The sequence below is a fragment of the Oncorhynchus gorbuscha genome, unplaced genomic scaffold, assembly GCF_021184085.1.
Source record: "Oncorhynchus gorbuscha isolate QuinsamMale2020 ecotype Even-year unplaced genomic scaffold, OgorEven_v1.0 Un_scaffold_726, whole genome shotgun sequence".
NCBI classification, from domain to species: Eukaryota; Metazoa; Chordata; class Actinopteri; order Salmoniformes; family Salmonidae; genus Oncorhynchus; species Oncorhynchus gorbuscha.
This window is the reverse complement of record NW_025745781.1, coordinates 325,217-342,778: the sequence shown is the minus strand read 5'-3', so window position 1 is coordinate 342,778 and position 17,562 is coordinate 325,217. Positions and strand designations below refer to the sequence as shown.

Genomic DNA, 17,562 nt, shown 5'->3' with positions numbered 1-17,562 from the left:
GCTAGAAATGTTTAAACTATTGTTGTTGTTGTGAAGCTTGCATTCAACTGCCTGATGGATACAACAAGCTTTCATTCCCCCTGTCATAAGGGGATTGATGGCTGATTTAAGAAGATATCGCCAACCCTGCACTTAATCGCCACTTACTACAGTCATTGTTTTATTGAACCTCTTGAGATGGGAACACGTGTTTTTATGAAGTTGAACATGTGCTCTTTATGATGTTCAAATTATGTGAAATCAAAAGTTTTTGTTTTACCAATTTTGCACTTTGCAAAAGGCACCAAATTGGTGGAACGACCCACTATATCCCTGCCCACTGTATCCCTGCCCACTGTATCCCTGCCCACTGTATCCCTGCCCACTGTATCCCTGCCCACTGTATCCCTGCCCACTATATCCCTGCCCACTATATCCCTGCCCACTGTATCCCTGCCCACTATATCCCTGCCCACTGTATCCCTGCCCACTGTATCCCTGCCCACTGTATCCCTGCCCACTATATCCCTGCCCACTGTATCCCTGCCCACTATATCCCTGCCCACTGTATCCCTGCCCCTTGGCAGTATTCTGCTGCATCAACTTCAAACCCAGGTGCGAAAGTAGATTGTATTACTTGGCGGTACAGACCTCCTATGTACATAATGTTTTTTTGATTTGCCTAATTAGTAAAATACTTCTTTACAATTTTAACGCTTTACTGAATTGTCTAGAGTGGCGCTGTGGTCTAAGGCATGACATCGTAGTGCTTGAGGCGTCACTACAGACCCGGGTTCGATTCCAGGCTGTAACACAACCGGCCGTGACCAGGAGTCCATAGGGCGGCGCACAATTAGCCCAGCATCATCATTTCTGTCTAATATACACTTTTGTGGGGAAAAAATACTTCTTATTGGCTGGGCCTAGCTCCCCAGGCTCATGTGAAATCCATAGATTAGGGCCTAATGAATTTATTTCAATTGACTGATTTCCTCATATGAACTGTAACTCAGTAAAATTGTTGCCTGTTGCGTTTATATTTTTGTTTAGTATTTTTGTCAGCGACAACAATTTTAAACATACAAATTAAAACTTGATCTTCTCCCTCACCCTCTGACAGTTCCTAAAATAAAATTTGAGCACATTTCTGTAGAGGTGTGGGCAGAATGTTTCAATCTTTTGCAGTGACTTTTTCAAACTGAAACTGCTGTAAGGAGCCATTCTGCAAGATTTGTTGTTTATTGAACAATTGAAAAGTAGCCTAAATGCTTCCTACAGCCAACACTTATATGCAAAAGACAAATTGCTTTAATATTTAGTTTATGGAGACATGATTGTGTCTCCATCTCCTGCCTTGGTAAAGGCTCTGAGATAAACTAGACTAAGATGTCACGCTCCTATCGCTCAGCAATACTGTAGCCTATCCATATAGGTCTACTGTCAAGTATTAGTCTACCGAACCATTTACTTTGGAGCATGGTTGGCTAATGACTGATCAGTGGATAAATGGTAGCATGGTTGGCTAATGACTGATCAGTGGATAAATGGTAGCATGGTTGGCTAATGACTGATCAGTGGATAAATGGTAGAATGGTTGGGTAATGACTGATCAGTGGATAAATGGTAGCATGGTTGGCTAATGACTGATCAGTGGATAAATGGTAGAATGGTTGGCTAATGACTGATCAGTGGATAAATGGTAGCATGGTTGGCTAATGACTGATCAGTGGATAAATGGTAGAATGGTTGGCTAATGACTGATCAGTGGATAAATGGTAGCATGGTTGGCTAATGACTGATCAGTGGATAAATGGTAGCATGGTTGGCTAATGACTGATCAGTGGATAAATGGTAGAATGGTTGGCTAATGACTGATCAGTGGATAAATGGTAGCATGGTTGGCTAATGACTGATCAGTGGCTAAATGGTAGGCTAATTCATTATAAATGGTAGCATATTTGGCTAATGACTGATCAGTGGATAAATGGTAGCATGGTTGGGTAATGACTGATCAGTGGATAAATGGTAGAATGGTTGGCTAATGACTGATCAGTGGATAAATGGTAGCATGGTTGGCTAATGACTGATCAGTGGCTAAATGGTAGGCTAATTCATTATAAATGGTAGCATATTTGGCTAATGACTGATCAGTGGATAAATGGTAGCATGGTTGGCTAATGACTGATCAGTGGATAAATGGTAGCATGGTTGGCTAATGACTGATCAGTGGATAAATGGTAGAATGGTTGGCTAATGACTGATCAGTGGATAAATGGTAGAATGGTTGGCTAATGACTGATCAGTGGATAAATGGTAGGCTAATTAATGATAAATGGTAGCATGGTTGGCTAATGACTGATCAGTGGCTAAATGGTAGGCTAATTCATTATAAATGGTAGCATATTTGGCTAATGACTGATCAGTGGATAAATGGTAGCATGGTTGGCTAATGACTGATCAGTGGATAAATGGTAGCATGGTTGGCTAATGACTGATCAGTGGATAAATGGTAGCATGGTTGGCTAATGACTGATCAGTGGATAAATGGTAGAATGGTTGGCTAATGACTGATCAGTGGATAAATGGTAGAATGGTTGGCTAATGACTGATCAGTGGATAAATGGTAGAATGGTTGGCTAATGACTGATCAGTGGATAAATGGTAGGCTAATTCATTATAAATGGTAGCATGGTTGGCTAATGACTGATCAGTGGATAAATGGTAGGCTAATTAATGATAAATGGTAGCATGGTTGGCTAATGACTGATCAGTGGATAAATGGTAGGCTAATTAATGATAAATGGTAGCATGGTTGGCTAATGACTGATCAGTGGATAAATGGTAGCATGGTTGGCTAATGACTGATCAGTGGATAAATGGTAGAATGGTTGGCTAATGACTGATCAGTGGATAAATGGTAGGCTAATTAATGATAAATGGTAGCATGGTTGGCTAATGACTGATCAGTGGCTAAATGGTAGGCTAATTCATTATAAATGGTAGCATATTTGGCTAATGACTGATCAGTGGATAAATGGTAGCATGGTTGGCTAATGACTGATCAGTGGATAAATGGTAGCATGGTTGGCTAATGACTGATCAGTGGATAAATGGTAGCATGGTTGGCTAATGACTGATCAGTGGATAAATGGTAGAATGGTTGGCTAATGACTGATCAGTGGATAAATGGTAGAATGGTTGGCTAATGACTGATCAGTGGATAAATGGTAGGCTAATTAATGATAAATGGTAGCATGGTTGGCTAATGACTGATCAGTGGCTAAATGGTAGGCTAATTCATTATAAATGGTAGCATATTTGGCTAATGACTGATCAGTGGATAAATGGTAGCATGGTTGGCTAATGACTGATCAGTGGCTAAATGGTAGGCTAATTCATTATAAATGGTAGCATGGTTGGCTAATGACTGATCAGTGGATAAATGGTAGGCTAATTAATGATAAATGGTAGCATGGTTGGCTAATGACTGATCAGTGGATAAATGGGAGCATGGTTGGCTAATGACTGATCAGTGGATAAATGGTAGCATGGTTGGCTAATGACTGATCAGTGGATAAATGGGAGGCTGATGAATGATAAATGGTAGCATGGTTGGCTAATGACTGATCAGTGGATAAATGGGAGGCTGATGAATGATAAATGGTAGCATGGTTGGCTAATGACTGATCAGTGGATAAATGGGAGGCTGATGAATGATAAATGGTAGCATGGTTGGCTATTGAATGAGCGATAGATAAATGGCTATTGTCACGTAGAGTAGGCCAGAAGGCTAAACTGGAAAACCTAACATCTATCAAATAAAAAGATGGCGGAGCTGCAACTGTACTTCTGGGTGTTTATTTACATGGTGAATCCAGAAGATAAACAACAGTACTTCTGGGTGTTTATTTACATGGTGAATCCAGAAGATAAACAACAGTACTTCTGGGTGTTTATTTACATGGTGAATCCAGAAGATAAACAACAGTACTTCTGGGTGTTTATTTACATGGTGAATCCAGAAGATAAACAACAGTACTTCTGGGTGTTTATTTACAGTGAACCCAGAAGATAAACAACAGTACTTCAGGGTGTTTATTTACGGTGAATCCAGAAGATAAACAACAGTACTTCTGGGTGTTTATTTACAGTGAATCCAGAAGAAAAACAACAGTACTTCTGGGTGTTTATTTACATGGTGAACCCAGAAGAAAAACAACAGTACTTCTGGGTGTTTATTTACAGTGAACCCAGAAGATAAACAACAGTACTTCTGGGTGTTTATTTACAGTGAATCCAGAAGATAAACAACAGTACTTCCATCCAAGTATACATTATGGGGACAGCTTAAAAACAATGCTGCCCCATCAATGGCTCAATCCATAATGGTCCCTCCTTTGAACTGAAAGAGGCTCTTTTTGTAGGGGAAGCCCCTCCCATTAGATCATACCATAAAGTATATACATTGCAACACATTTCTCATGATACAATATACCAATATATCACAGTTACACAATCCACCCCTACTGACATGGTGTCTTCCAATATGCCCATTCACGTCCTTCTGTAGCTCAGTTGGTAGAGCATGGCGCTTGTAACGCCAGGGTAGTGGGTTCATTCCCGGGGACCACCCATACGTAGAATGTATGCACACATGACTGTAAGTCGCTTTGGATAAAAGCGTCTGCTAAATGGCATATATTATTATATTATTAACCAGCCATTCTGGACAGGCACTACAAAGCCAGCCCGATTCCCTAAACTCGGGTCCTTATCCCAGCATCCCCGGAAGCTACAGAGACGGAGAGCGAGGAACAGAACCAAACAAACAACGTGCTCATCCATAACATTGATAAGTACAATAAACGTTGCTTAAATTAAACATGAACGCTTGTCTGTATATTGTTTATACCATAAATTGTTGCTGACGGGAGGTAATAATAGTGTGTAATGTATGTTCTAAGATAGCGACGTTAACTTGTGTGATAATGGAGCAGGGAGGTGTGAGAGAGAGAGAGTGTGTGTGTGTCAAACGCTGCCAGTGACGGACTTCTCCGTCACAGCTATTGATTGAGCGATGGAAAAATGGTAGCCTAATCTCTGTGTTTGTGTCTCTGTGCCTGTGTGTGTGTCTTTGTGGGTCTCTGTGTGTGCGTCTCTGTGTGCCCCGGTGTCTGTGTCTCTGTGTTTGTGTCTCTGTGTGCCCCGGTGTCTCTGTGTGTGTGTCTCTGTGTGCCCCGGTGTCTCTGTGTGTGTGTCTCTGTGTGCCCCGGTGTCTCTGTGTTTGTGTCTCTGTGTACCCCGGTGTCTCTGTGTGTGTGTCTCTGTATGCCTCAGTGTCTCTGTATTTGTGTCTCTGTGTGCCTCAGTGTCTCTGTATTTGTGTCACTGTGCCCGGGTGTCTCTGTGTGTCCATGTCTAGTTAGGGGAGATGGTCCTGGAGCATAGACATCCACAGGTCAGGTACTGCATAGCCTTCATGCTAACGTGCATCAGGGGCCCCAGGTTGAACAACATATGATAGAAGGCGTGCCCCGACTTCTCTCTTTTGGGTCACTTTTGCCGGTCCCAAGCCCGGATAAAGGAGGGTTGGAATTGTGTAAAAAAAAAATATTTAAACAAGAATCGACAGAAGAAAGTTCATTTGTAGTTCTAAACATATTTAGGGTGTTTTTTACTAACTTTTTGTCTCTCCCATGATGTTATTCCTCTCTCCTACAGTGCCCATCACAATTACATGCACATGGCCAATTATGCAAATTAGACGCTGATGTCATTTAGTGACTTTTAGGACAGCCAATAGCTACTTTCCTTACTGAGGAGTTGGCAACACTGGAGTCAAGAAGTTGCCTTTTATTTTCAATAAACTAAAATGGCGGTGAGGTAGTATGGAAGAGACTGAGAAGCAAGGCCTGGAGTGCAATCAATATGGTATGGAGCCGGAGGATGAGGGTCAAGGATCTGAATGGGCTTCAGAGGAAAGACAGAGAAGAGGAGAGCTCCTGGTACAGAAAGCACTGGAGCGTCTAGTAGTCAAAGGTAGGAAGGAAGAGTAGTGATGTGTTGGAGTGGAAAGGGGTGATTGTGTTTGATGAGACCACACAGCATTAGAAGAAGTTGCTTTCTTAAAATGGACGAGCCAGGAGGTTGAGGAAGATGGCGGAAGCAGAAGTGTCGTTTTGAAGTTGAGAGCGCGTTGAGTACAGTTAGTGGACAACAGTAGAATCAAAGAATGGAGAGAAAAAATGTATACAATTGTTGTGGGATGTGAGTCTGTTGAATTGTTGCTTGTTGGATAATGGTGTTTATTTGGGAAACCCCTTTGAAGTCATGAGGATGGTTTGGGAAAAGTGGAATCAGTCAAAGTAACCAGGAGTGGTATGGGGTTGACATCATGTAGTCATAGTAACCAGGAGCGGTATGGTGTTGATATCGTGTAGTCATAGTAAGCAGGAGAGGTATGGTGTTGATATCGTGTAGTCATAGTAACCAGGAGTGGTATGGTGTTGATATTGTGTAGTCATAGTAACCAGGAGTGGTATGGTGTTGATATCGTGTAGTCATAGTAACCAGGAGCGGTATGGTATTGACATTGTGTAGTCATAGTAACCATAAGTGGTATGGTGTTGATATTGTGTAGTCATAGTTACCAGAAGTGGTATGGTGTTGATATCGTGTAGTCATAGTAACCAGAAGTGGTATGGTGTTGACATTGTGTAGCCATAGTAACCAGGAGTGGTATGGTGTTGACATTGTGTAGTCATAGTAACCAGAAGTGGTATGGTGTTGACATTGTGTAGCCATAGTAACCAGGAGTGGTATGGTGTTGATATTGTGTAGTCATAGTAACCAGGAGCGGTATGGTGTTGATATCGTGTAGTCATAGTAACCAGGAGCGGTATGATGTCAATATTGTGTAGTCATAGTAACCAGGAGCGGTATGGTGTTGATATTGTGTAGTCATAGTAACCAGGAGTGGTATGGTGTTGATATCGTGTAGTCATAGGAGCCAGGAGCGGTATGGTATTGATATCGTGTAGTCATAGTAACCAGGAGCGGTAATGGCGTTGATATCATGTAGTCATAGTAACCAGGAGCGGTAATGGTAATGGTGTAGATAAGAGCAAATCTGTATTAGATGGACGTGTAGTCATCTTTGATGTAACCAGGAGCGTTTGATGAGTATTGATATGTAAAGTTGGGATCTAAAGATACGCGGAGTTTATCTGTATTTTGATGTTTGAGGGCACCACCCTGAAAGGTGTTGTATATAAGATACTCTGGTAAGTTTATCTGTTTGACATTGATAATCAATATCTTAAGTTGGGAAATAAATCCAGGAGTTTAGCTAATTGATGTTTCCTGACACCACCTGGTAAATGGGGAAATGAGCTAAGTTTGTTTAATGAGTATTTACCACCCTATGTAAAGTTGGGATATATAAGATACGTGGTAAGTTTATCTGTGTTATTGATGTTTGATGAGTATTGACCACCCTATGTAAAGTTGGGATATATAAGATACGCTGTAAGTTTATCTGTATTATTGATGTTTGATGAGTATTCACCACCCTATGTAAAGTTGGGATATATAAGATACGCGGTAAGTTTATCTGTATTATTGATGTTTGATGAGTATTCACCACCCTATGTAAAGTTGGGATATATAAGATACGTATTATTGATGTAAGTTTATCTGTATTATTGATGTTTGATGAGTATTCACCACCCTATGTAAAGTTGGGATATATAAGATACGCAAGTTTATCTGTATTATTGATGTTTGATGAGTATTCACCACCCTATGTAAAGTTGGGATATATAAGATACGCACCACCCTGTAAGTTTATCTGTATTATTGATGTTTGATGAGTATTCACCACCCTATGTAAAGTTGGGATATATAAGATACGCGGTAAGTTTATCTGTATTATTGATGTTTGATGAGTATTCACCACCCTATGTAAAGTTGGGATATATAAGATACGCGGTAAGTTTATCTGTATTATTGATGTTTGATGAGTATTCACCACCCTATGTAAAGTTGGGATATATAAGATACGCGGTAAGATCGTTGGTGCAAAACCCGATGCAAGAAGTGTAAACAGTTTGACCATGTGTCAAGTGTTTGCAGATGGGAATTAATATGTTATTGAAGAGTGTGAATGTAAAATGTTGTAACTGTGGTGGAGATTATATTTCTGAATTCCCAGAGTGCCCTGTCAGGGTGACTGAGGTTGAGGTGTCAAGGATCAGGGCTGTACAGCAAATCTCCTATGTGGAGGCGGTGAAGAGTTGAAGGGTCAAAGGGCCACAGTTCTGAAGATATGGAGGTGGATGCATCACAACCAGTTGCCAATGTTATTCATCAATCCAGTGATCTGGATACACGTATTGTGAAGAAGGTGGATTTTGTAGCATTTATAGCCATGGTTATTAATTGTACTGCACAAGTATCCAAGAATCTGGAGAACATATCAGCAGCTGAGAAGTCTTTGGGCCTCCTAGACTTAAGGTCATGAGAAGCACTGCATGGACTACTGTTGCCAGGAAATGTCCTGCAATCACAGGATCCTACTGAGCCTGTGTAGGGAAATGATTTAAAACAGAAAGCAGGCAGATTTTGTTTAATTAACATTTCGTTATTGATAGTTTGTGCGGATAAAAAAAAAATACCACGCCTTTTTGGTTTTTCGGATGTTTATTATCCACCTGTACTGTAGATGGCGGAATGAAAGTATTGTTGTTGCGGACGCCATTATACCAAAGAAGAAGAAGTTGCTCTCTTTCGTCAGTGTGGAACCGTGATTTCAGTGCTGAAAGGGTCTTCAAGCCGCTTCACATATGATCTGAAATGTTCTATTACTTCCAAACCAATGGGTAAAATATAATATCCTATTCATAAAGAGACTTCGTTAAGTTGCGCAATGTACGCATTTAGCGCAGCCATGGCGGTCTGTAGAACTCCCAATATGTATTCTCGCGACGACAGCACCTATCGCGTTCTCATACAGAGTGGTCTCTAGCTAGCTAGCTAGCTACATCAAAAACAAGAGCTGTCAACTTTCAAAATCAAGTGTCAAGGTAAGATCAAGCTTTCTAACATATTCTATAACGTTTCCAAATACACAACATCATTTTAGTTGTCGGATTATTTGTCCACGTCCACTGGATCAACGTTGTCTCAACAGTTAGCCTATTGATCTAGCTAGCTACATCGTTAGCTTGCTAACTAGCCAGTAGAAGCTAACTAGCCATTAGAAGCTAACTAGCTATCAAAGCAAGTTTGTTGATTTTCAAGACGCTGTGTTGTGAATCACCATATTATTTGTTATCATACATTCTCAAATATATGAAGTGTGTATCGTTCATCTTTAAGATGACAAATCCATTGGCAACCCTGAATAGCTAGTAAGTTAGCATGGCTAGCTAGGCCGTTTTGTTAGGTAGACAAGGTGGCTAACATCATTTCAGTAACCATTGTTCATGTTTTGGCGATTACAAACTAAATGTCGGTTTTAGTTCTCCTTTGTTTTAAAGGGGCTATCAGCAGTTGCTACATCCGTTCTTGGACTTGTAAATTAATGATTTCATATATATATATATATATATATATATACATACATACATACACCTCCATTCGTTCTTGAAAAATATAACTTGAAATGTCTCATGACCTTAGTTTAACTGTTGCACCCCACCAGAACCCAACATACAAGCTTGTTTTATGCCAAAGTTTGGGGGGAAAAAATACTGTATAGCCTCAAAACATGGTTAAAACTATAATTTTGATCAAATGGATGGATTTGAATTTGAAAGTGGTTATATTTCTCCAGCCCCACCCCTCAGCTTTTCCCTGTCCCAGGAGTGGAGTCCACTTTATTGTTTCCACTAAACTATATTGCGCGTGATTTAGCTAGCAGTGGAGCGCTGTGTCTTCATAGACAGCCTAATACCAGCCATACCTCACCAGACCTTCACAAAAGTTTCTGAACTTTTATTAGGGTAATATCTCAAGTCAAGTCATTGGGCTCCCGAGTGGCGCAGTGGTCTAAGGCACTGCATCTCAGTGCTAGAAGGCACTGCATCTCAGTGCTAACCTATTGTCTTGTTGAATTTATTTCAACAACATTCCAAAATTGTTTTGCATTATTTTGTCCAATTGTGGCAGGATTCCACTATCTGCATGTTTGCATCAGTTCCTTTGGGGGACTTTTAATTTGAAAGGTGAAACACCGATTCCACTATTGTTGCTCACTCTGTTCTTCATGACACTCAAGTAGCTATAAAGCTATCATTGCCTTCGCCATGGCAACGTTAGCTTGCTAGATACATTTTAAAGCAGAGATTCCTAGTATATATATGTTGCATGGTTTATCCCTTTATTATGGATTTTGTGAAAATCACCTTTCACCTGTTGTTCTTCCTCTTTTGAATCCATCTGTAGCCTTCCATGTCTGAACAGAAGTCCACAGAGTCCCCAGGTTCTGGCTGTGGTGTTCCAGCCCAGAGAACCTCACAGCAGGGTCCAGAGATGGTGTCAGTGAAGCTGGAGGACTGCAGTCAAACACTGGAACTTAATGTGATTGTTAAAGAGGAGGATGAGAGAGAAGTCAAAGAGGAAATGGAGAAGATAGAAGTCAAAGAGGAAGTGGAGAAGATAGAAGTCAAAGAGGAAGTAGAGAAGATAGAAGTCAAAGAGGAAGTAGAGATGTCAGTCAAAGAGAGAACAGTCGAAGAAGAAGAGGAGGAGCAAGCAGTCAAAGAAGAAGAAGAAGAGGAGGAGGAGCAAGCAGTCGAAGAAGAGCATGAGAGAACAGTCAAAGAAGAAGAAGAAGAAGGGAAGGTAGTTATAAGCATCAAAGAAGAGGTGGAGAAAAGATCAGTGAAAGCAGAAGAGAACAAGGAAGAAGCTGCTGAACATCTAGGAACTGAAGAAGTAGATAGTATCAGTGACCCAGGTAAGTTCAGGTGTGGAGTACAGAGAGGGAGGTGCCTCGGTGGCACCAGGGGATTCCACAACTAGTATTACTACTCCTGGTTACTATGACTACACGATTCCACAACTAGTATTACTACTCCTGGTTACTATATGACTACACGATTCCACAACTATTATTACTACTCCTGGTTACTATGACTACACGATTCCACAACTAGTATTACTACTCCTGGTTACTATGACTACACGATTCCAGAACTATTATTACCAATCCTGGTTACTATGACTACACAATTCCACAACTAGTATTACTACTCCTGGTTACTATGACTACACGATTCCACAACTAGTATTACTACTCCTGGTTACTATGACTACACGATTCCACAACTAGTATTACTACTCCTGGTTACTATGACTACACAATTCCACAACTAGTATTACTACTCCTGGTTACTATGACTACACGATTCCACAACTAGTATTACTACTCCTGGTTACTATGACTACACGATTCCACAACTATTATTACTACTCCTGGTTACTATGACTACACGATTCCACAACTAGTATTACTACTCCTGGTTACTATGACTACACGATTCCACAACTATTATTACTACTCCTGGTTACTATGACTACACGATTCCACAACTATTATTACTACCCCTGGTTACTATGACTACACGATTCCACAACTATTATTACTACTCCTGGTTACTATGACTACACGATTCCACAACTGTTATTGTGCTTTTGCTGGTACCAAGTCTTTTAAAGCCTCCTGTTGATGTTACTCTTCAAAAACACAAACACCCTGTTAGCATTGATGTTACTCTTCAATAACACAAACCCCCTGTTAGCATTGATGTTACTCTTCAATAACACAAACCCCCTGTTAGCATTGATGTTACTCTTCAATAACACAAACCCCCTGTTAGCATTGATGTTACTCTTCAATAACACAAACCCCCTGTTAGCATTGATGTTACTCTTCAATAACACAAACCCCCTGTTAGCATTGATGTTACTCTACAATAACACAAACCCCCTGTTAGCATTGATGTTACTCTTCAATAACACAAACCCCCTGTTAGCATTGATGTTACTCTACAATAACACAAACAGCCTGTTAGCATTGATGTTACTCTACAATAACACAAACCCGAAGCAAATCAGGGGGAGGGCAATAGGTTTATTCTTATTCAAAGAGGACGAACTGTGCTGGGAGGTAGATGTTCATTCTCCCCTGTCCTCAGTGATTCTCTCCAGTGATTCTCTCCTCAGTGATTCTCTCCACAGAACAAAGGGGCGGGGTGTACTTTGTATCCCAGCCCTAGCCTGTGGTTGACCAATTTAGCCAATGGGCAAAATAACAAGTATCCTATTTCAGGTTGGACCAATGAGAACGTGCCACACCTAGCTATGATTTCAAGACTGACATTCCTAACAGATGTTGAACTGAAAACCAACTATTTCCATTGATAAGTCCCTATTGATCGTTAATGCTCTGCTGACTTTGTCCTCTTAACCTTTAGTATTGTATTGACCTCTCGTCCTCGGTCTCTGCGTTGTGTATTTATCTTCAAAATATTGTTATACCTTTTTTTTAATGCTCTGATCCTGATTCTAACCCCATATATGTCCATATTCCCACAGGAGAGATCTCCAACCCAGGTTCAGACAGTGAGCCCAGTTCCACAGCATCAGGAAACCATAAACAACACAGACTGAGGAACTCAAGACAGAAACATCATCACTGCATGGACTGCTTCACTAGCTTCTATGATCCAGAGGAGTTGAGAAGACACACTTGTAGGCCCCACCCCTGCTCAGATTGCAGAGGCAGTTTTATTTGTCCGATTCACCTCAAATCACACCAACAAAGTCTCAAAATAAAGATGTACCCGTGTGGTCAATGTGGGAAGAGATTTCAGACACCAAGCAGCTTGAAGATGCACCAGCTTACTCACACAGGAAAGAAGTCGTACCACTGCTTCCAGTGTAGGAAGACATTCGGTTGGTCATTCAATTTGAAGAGACACCAGAAAATACACACAGGGGAGAAACCTTTCCACTGCTCCCAGTGTGGAAAGACCTTCAGTCAGACAGGAGACCTAAAGAAGCACCAGAGAATACACACAGGAGAGAAGCCTTACCACTGCTCTGAGTGTGGGAAGGCCTTCAGTATAGAAGCAAATCTAAAGGAGCACCAGAAATTACATACAGGAGAGAAGCCTTTCCACTGCTCCCAATGTGGTAAAAGCTTCAGTCGGTTGAGAGAACTAAAGAAACATCAGAGAATACACACAGGGGAAAAGCCATACAGCTGTGATCAGTGTGGGAAGAGTTTCAGTCAAACAGGAGTCCTAAAGAGACACCAGCTAACTCACACAGGAGAAAAACCTTTCAACTGCTCCCAGTGTGGGAAGGATTTCAGTCAGTCATCACTTTTGAAGAGACACCAGCTAACGCACACAGGAAAGAAGCCTCACCACTGCTCACATTGTGGAAAAAGTTTTAAATTGGAAGGAAGCCTTCAGAGTCATCAGAGAATACACAGTGGAGAGACGCCCCACCACTGCTCCCAATGTGGGAAGGCATTCAGTCAGGCAGTAGACCTAAAGAAACACCAGAGAATACACATAAGGGAGAAGTCTTTCCACTGCTCTCAGTGTGGGAAGACTTTCGGTCGGTCATTATTTTTGAAGCGACACCAGAGAAGACACACGGGGGAGAAGCCTTTCCATTGCTCACAATGTGGGAAGACCTTCAGTGAAAAAGGAAATCTAAAGCAACACCAGAGAAGACACTCAGGAGAGAAACCGTACAGCTGTGATCAGTGTGGGATTAGTTTTAAATGGAAACAAAGCCTGAAGGAACATCAGGAGGCAAAGCACAGTGCAGTGCCCAACTCTAACCTTATAATGGAGCTGCCAAGCTGGACATCTACATATCTGACTAATATTGACTGACTGTTCTTTTTGTTATTCTGTTAAACCTCTTTTAAAAGATATATTTTATCATCTAACACTTTATTTAGACAGCCAAAAACACAGGGGGTGACAGGAAACTGGTAGGGTGGAGGACACGGGAAACTGGTAGGGTGGAGGACACGGGAAACTGGTAGGGTGGAGGACACGGGAAACTGGTAGGGTGGAGGACACGGGAAACTGGTAGGGTGGAGGACACGGGAAACTGGTAGGGTGGAGGACACGGGAAACTGGTAGGGTGGAGGACACGGGAACTGAAAACCGGTGTCCAGTGGGGAGGACGTGTGACTGGCTGCAGTGTTACCGCTATACAACAGGTTATTATTCTGTCACACATGGAAGTTCATTTATAATATTCTCATATGGAAATGTACTAAAGAGTTCCAGCACGTGGATCATATCCTGCAGAAATCCATTCTGTTTCTATCTGCATAAAGTCAATTACTTTATTACTTTCTTCCAGCAAGACACACACTTCTCTGGAACATGTTATGTGCATAATTGATGCAATTTCACCAGACTGCACACGTATCTGCTTAATGTAACTCTTTCTCTGGGTGATTTGTGATGTTTTACTTGTGCTTCCCGTGACTGTGTTTTTATATGTGTATATTTATATTGTATTATAACAGGGCACATTGGAAAGAGAGACCTCTGTCTCAATATGTCTTCCCAGGTCAAATAAAGGTAAATGCATCACTAATAATAATAATAATGACCTGATTTTAAAAAGTAGAGGCCGGACATAAGGGAAGGCTGTATTAACCAGTGGTCTACTATAATGCAGGGTATAATGTAAAGTCAAAATAAAATAATGACAAGATCAGCACGTTTTTATTTTGGTTTTATTCACGATGCAGACAATGGGTTCCATCAGCTTGTTGCTATGCACATCCATCCATGACAATTCTATGGCATGCACAGGTTCATGAGGTCATCCACCATCAATTGACTGTTGGCACAGGATCCCCACCCCACACACACAACTACCACTATCTACTCAGGATTATGTAACTATTTGACTTAGAATTCTAAGAACCCTTGAATGTATCAACGAAATATCAAACAATTATTTGATAAGTTATGTTTGCCCTTACAGCTGTTTAGTCCATACAAACACATTGAATAACAGTCCTTGGTTGAAGATTTCCCTCTAGTGGTGTGGGGGCTGTGCTTTGGCAAAGTGGGTGGGGTTATATCCTTCCTGTTTGGCCCTGTCCGGGGGTGTCCTCGGATGGGGCCACAGTGTCTCCTGACCCCTCCTGTCTCAGCCTCCAGTATTTATGCTGCAGTAGTTTGTGTCGGGGGGCTAGGGTCAGTTTGTTTATCTGGAGTACTTCTCCTGTCCTATTCAGGTGTCCTGTGTGAATCTAAGTGTGCGTTCTCTAATTCTCTCCTTCTCTCTTTCTTTCTCTCTCTCGGAGGACCTGAGCCCTAGGACCATGCCCCAGGACTACCTGACATGATGACTCCTTGCTGTCCCCAGTCCACCTGGCCATGCTGCTGCTCCAGTTTCAACTGGCCTGGGCCCTAGGACCATGTCCCAGGACTACCTGACATGAGGACTCCTTGCTGTCCCCAGTCCACCTGGCCATGCTCCTGCTCCAGTTTCAACTGTTCTGCCTTACTATTATTCAACCATGCTGGTCATTTATGAACATTTGAACATCTTGGCCACGTTCTGGCTGTGCCGGGTGGAGATTATAACAGAAGAGGACTGGCCACCCCACATATGCTCTCTCTAATTCTCTCTTTCTCTCTCTCGGAGGACCTGAGCCCTAGGACCGTGCCCCAGGACTACCTGACATGATGGCTCCTTGCTGTCCCCAGTCCACCTGACTGTGCTGCTGCTCCAGTTTCAACTGTTCTGCCTTATTATTATTTGACCATGCTGGTCATTTATGAACATTTGAACATCTTGGTCATGTTCTGTTATAATCTCTACCCGGCACAGCCAGAAGAGGACTGGCCACCCCACATAGCCCGGTTCCTCTCTAGGTTTCTTCCTAGGTTTTGGCCTTTCTAGGGAGTTTTTCCTAGCCACCGTGCTTTTACACCTGCATTGTTTGCTGTTTGGGGTTTTAGGCTGGTTTTCTGTACAGCACTTTGAGATATCAGCTGATGTACGAAGGGCTATATAAATAAATTTGATTTGATTTGAATAACAGATAGTCCTTACTGCTGTTAGTCCATACAAACACATTGAATAACAGAGTCCTTACTGCTGTTTAGTCCATACAAACACATTGAATAACAGATAGTCCTTACTGCTGTTAGTCCATACAAACACATTGAATAACAGTCCTTACTGCTGTTAGTCCATACAAACACATTGAATAACAGAGAGTCCTTACTGCTGTTTAGTCCATACAAACACATTGAATAACAGATAGTCCTTACTGCTGTTTAGTCCATACAAACACATTGAATAACAGAGAGTCCTTACTGCTGTTAGTCCATACAAACACATTGAATAACAGATAGTCCTTACTGCTGTTTAGTCCATACAAACACATTGAATAACAGATAGTCCTTACTGCTGTTAGTCCATACAAACACATTGAATAACAGTCCTTACTGCTGTTAGTCCATACAAACACATTGAATAACAGAGAGTCCTTACTGCTGTTAGTCCATACAAACACATTGAATAACAGATTCACTAAATGGAACATAAGATATTTGACAAACCACTATTTTTGAATGAGTAGAATTGTGCAATTAAATACATTTGAATTCCTGTAAATTTGTTCAAGATGTCTCATCCTGTATGTTGCATAAGTATTGCTTGTACAATTTTTATTTAATTGTTCAGTGTTCTTCAAATTTAGAATGTTTCCAAATACAGAAAGCATCACTTAGTAGTCGGATTATTTGTCCATCCAATTAACATTGTCAACAATTAGCTTGCTAACTAGCTGACATAGCAAGCACGTTTTTATCTTCAATACGCTGTGTGTGTTGTGAATTAGCATATTAGTTATCAAGACAATATCAGGCAACCCTGATCACTAGCTAGTAATGTAGCATGGCCAGCTAGGCCGTTTGTTAGGTAGCCAAGGAGGCTACCTAGCTAACTTCATTTCAGTAATAATCAGATCATTAGTAATTTACTGATTTAAAAAAATCAAATATCCGTATTAGATCTCGTTTACTGTAAACTATATTCCTCGTAATTTAGCTAGATATCTAACTAGATATCGTCCCTTGCTCGTGGGAAAGGTGACAGTAAAATGCATCAGTAAGCTAAAGCTATAACTCTTCTGTGTAAATGAACTGAGATTCGTGATTAAGTGCTGGTCAGTAAGCTAAACCAATAATAGCTCCACATGACTATAGTTGTTTGGCGTCAAATCCGTTTCAAAAGTCGAACAGGCGTTGAAACATCATTTCATGAGCAAACACTTGAGTCAACAGAGAATAACTGTGGCCCTGCAAGCACAAATTAAACTTGATCTTGCCAGTGTGACTTCGAGCATTACTGCGTTTCTGCAGGCAGTAAATTCATTCCAGAGCAGAGATGTGTTCATCTGAAGAAATACTTACTACATGAAGAGTCAGAAATTACTGCACTCTCACAAATAACCCACCTCCCCACATGGACGTCCTTTCTCATTCACACCAAATGTTTTAATTCAATTTAACGGTT

At 41.2% G+C, this 17,562-nt stretch overlaps 1 protein-coding gene across 3 annotated transcripts; it reads left to right on the top strand.

The window, feature by feature from the left end:
• Positions 1 to 8,731: 8,731 nt before the first annotated feature.
• Positions 8,732 to 15,396, top strand: LOC124019927 (zinc finger protein 883-like). Of its 3 annotated transcripts, XR_006835875.1 has the most exons (5): positions 8,732 to 9,062; positions 10,426 to 10,939; positions 12,580 to 14,230; positions 14,546 to 14,600; positions 15,338 to 15,396. XR_006835875.1 is itself a non-coding variant. In XM_046335374.1 (3 exons), exons 2-3 carry the CDS (start codon positions 10,432 to 10,434, stop codon positions 13,893 to 13,895), a joined length of 1,824 nt encoding a protein of 607 aa, XP_046191330.1. In that variant the 5' UTR covers positions 8,732 to 9,062; positions 10,426 to 10,431; the 3' UTR covers positions 13,896 to 15,112. The 3 variants fall into 3 exon arrangements, 1 of the variants encoding a protein (XP_046191330.1); XR_006835874.1 differs by lacking the exon at positions 15,338 to 15,396 and having other exon boundaries at positions 14,546 to 15,112; XM_046335374.1 differs by lacking the exon at positions 15,338 to 15,396 and having other exon boundaries at positions 12,580 to 15,112.
• Positions 15,397 to 17,562: the final 2,166 nt, after the last annotated feature.

Coding starts and splice junctions, on each gene's coding strand:
- LOC124019927 (XM_046335374.1), top strand. CDS start 10,432: ATGTCTGAACAGAAGTCCACAGAGTCCCCAGGTTCTGGCTGTGGTGTT. Junction 10,940..12,579: donor AGATAGTATCAGTGACCCAG/GTAAGTTCAGGT, acceptor ATATTCCCACAG/GAGAGATCTCCAACCCAGGT.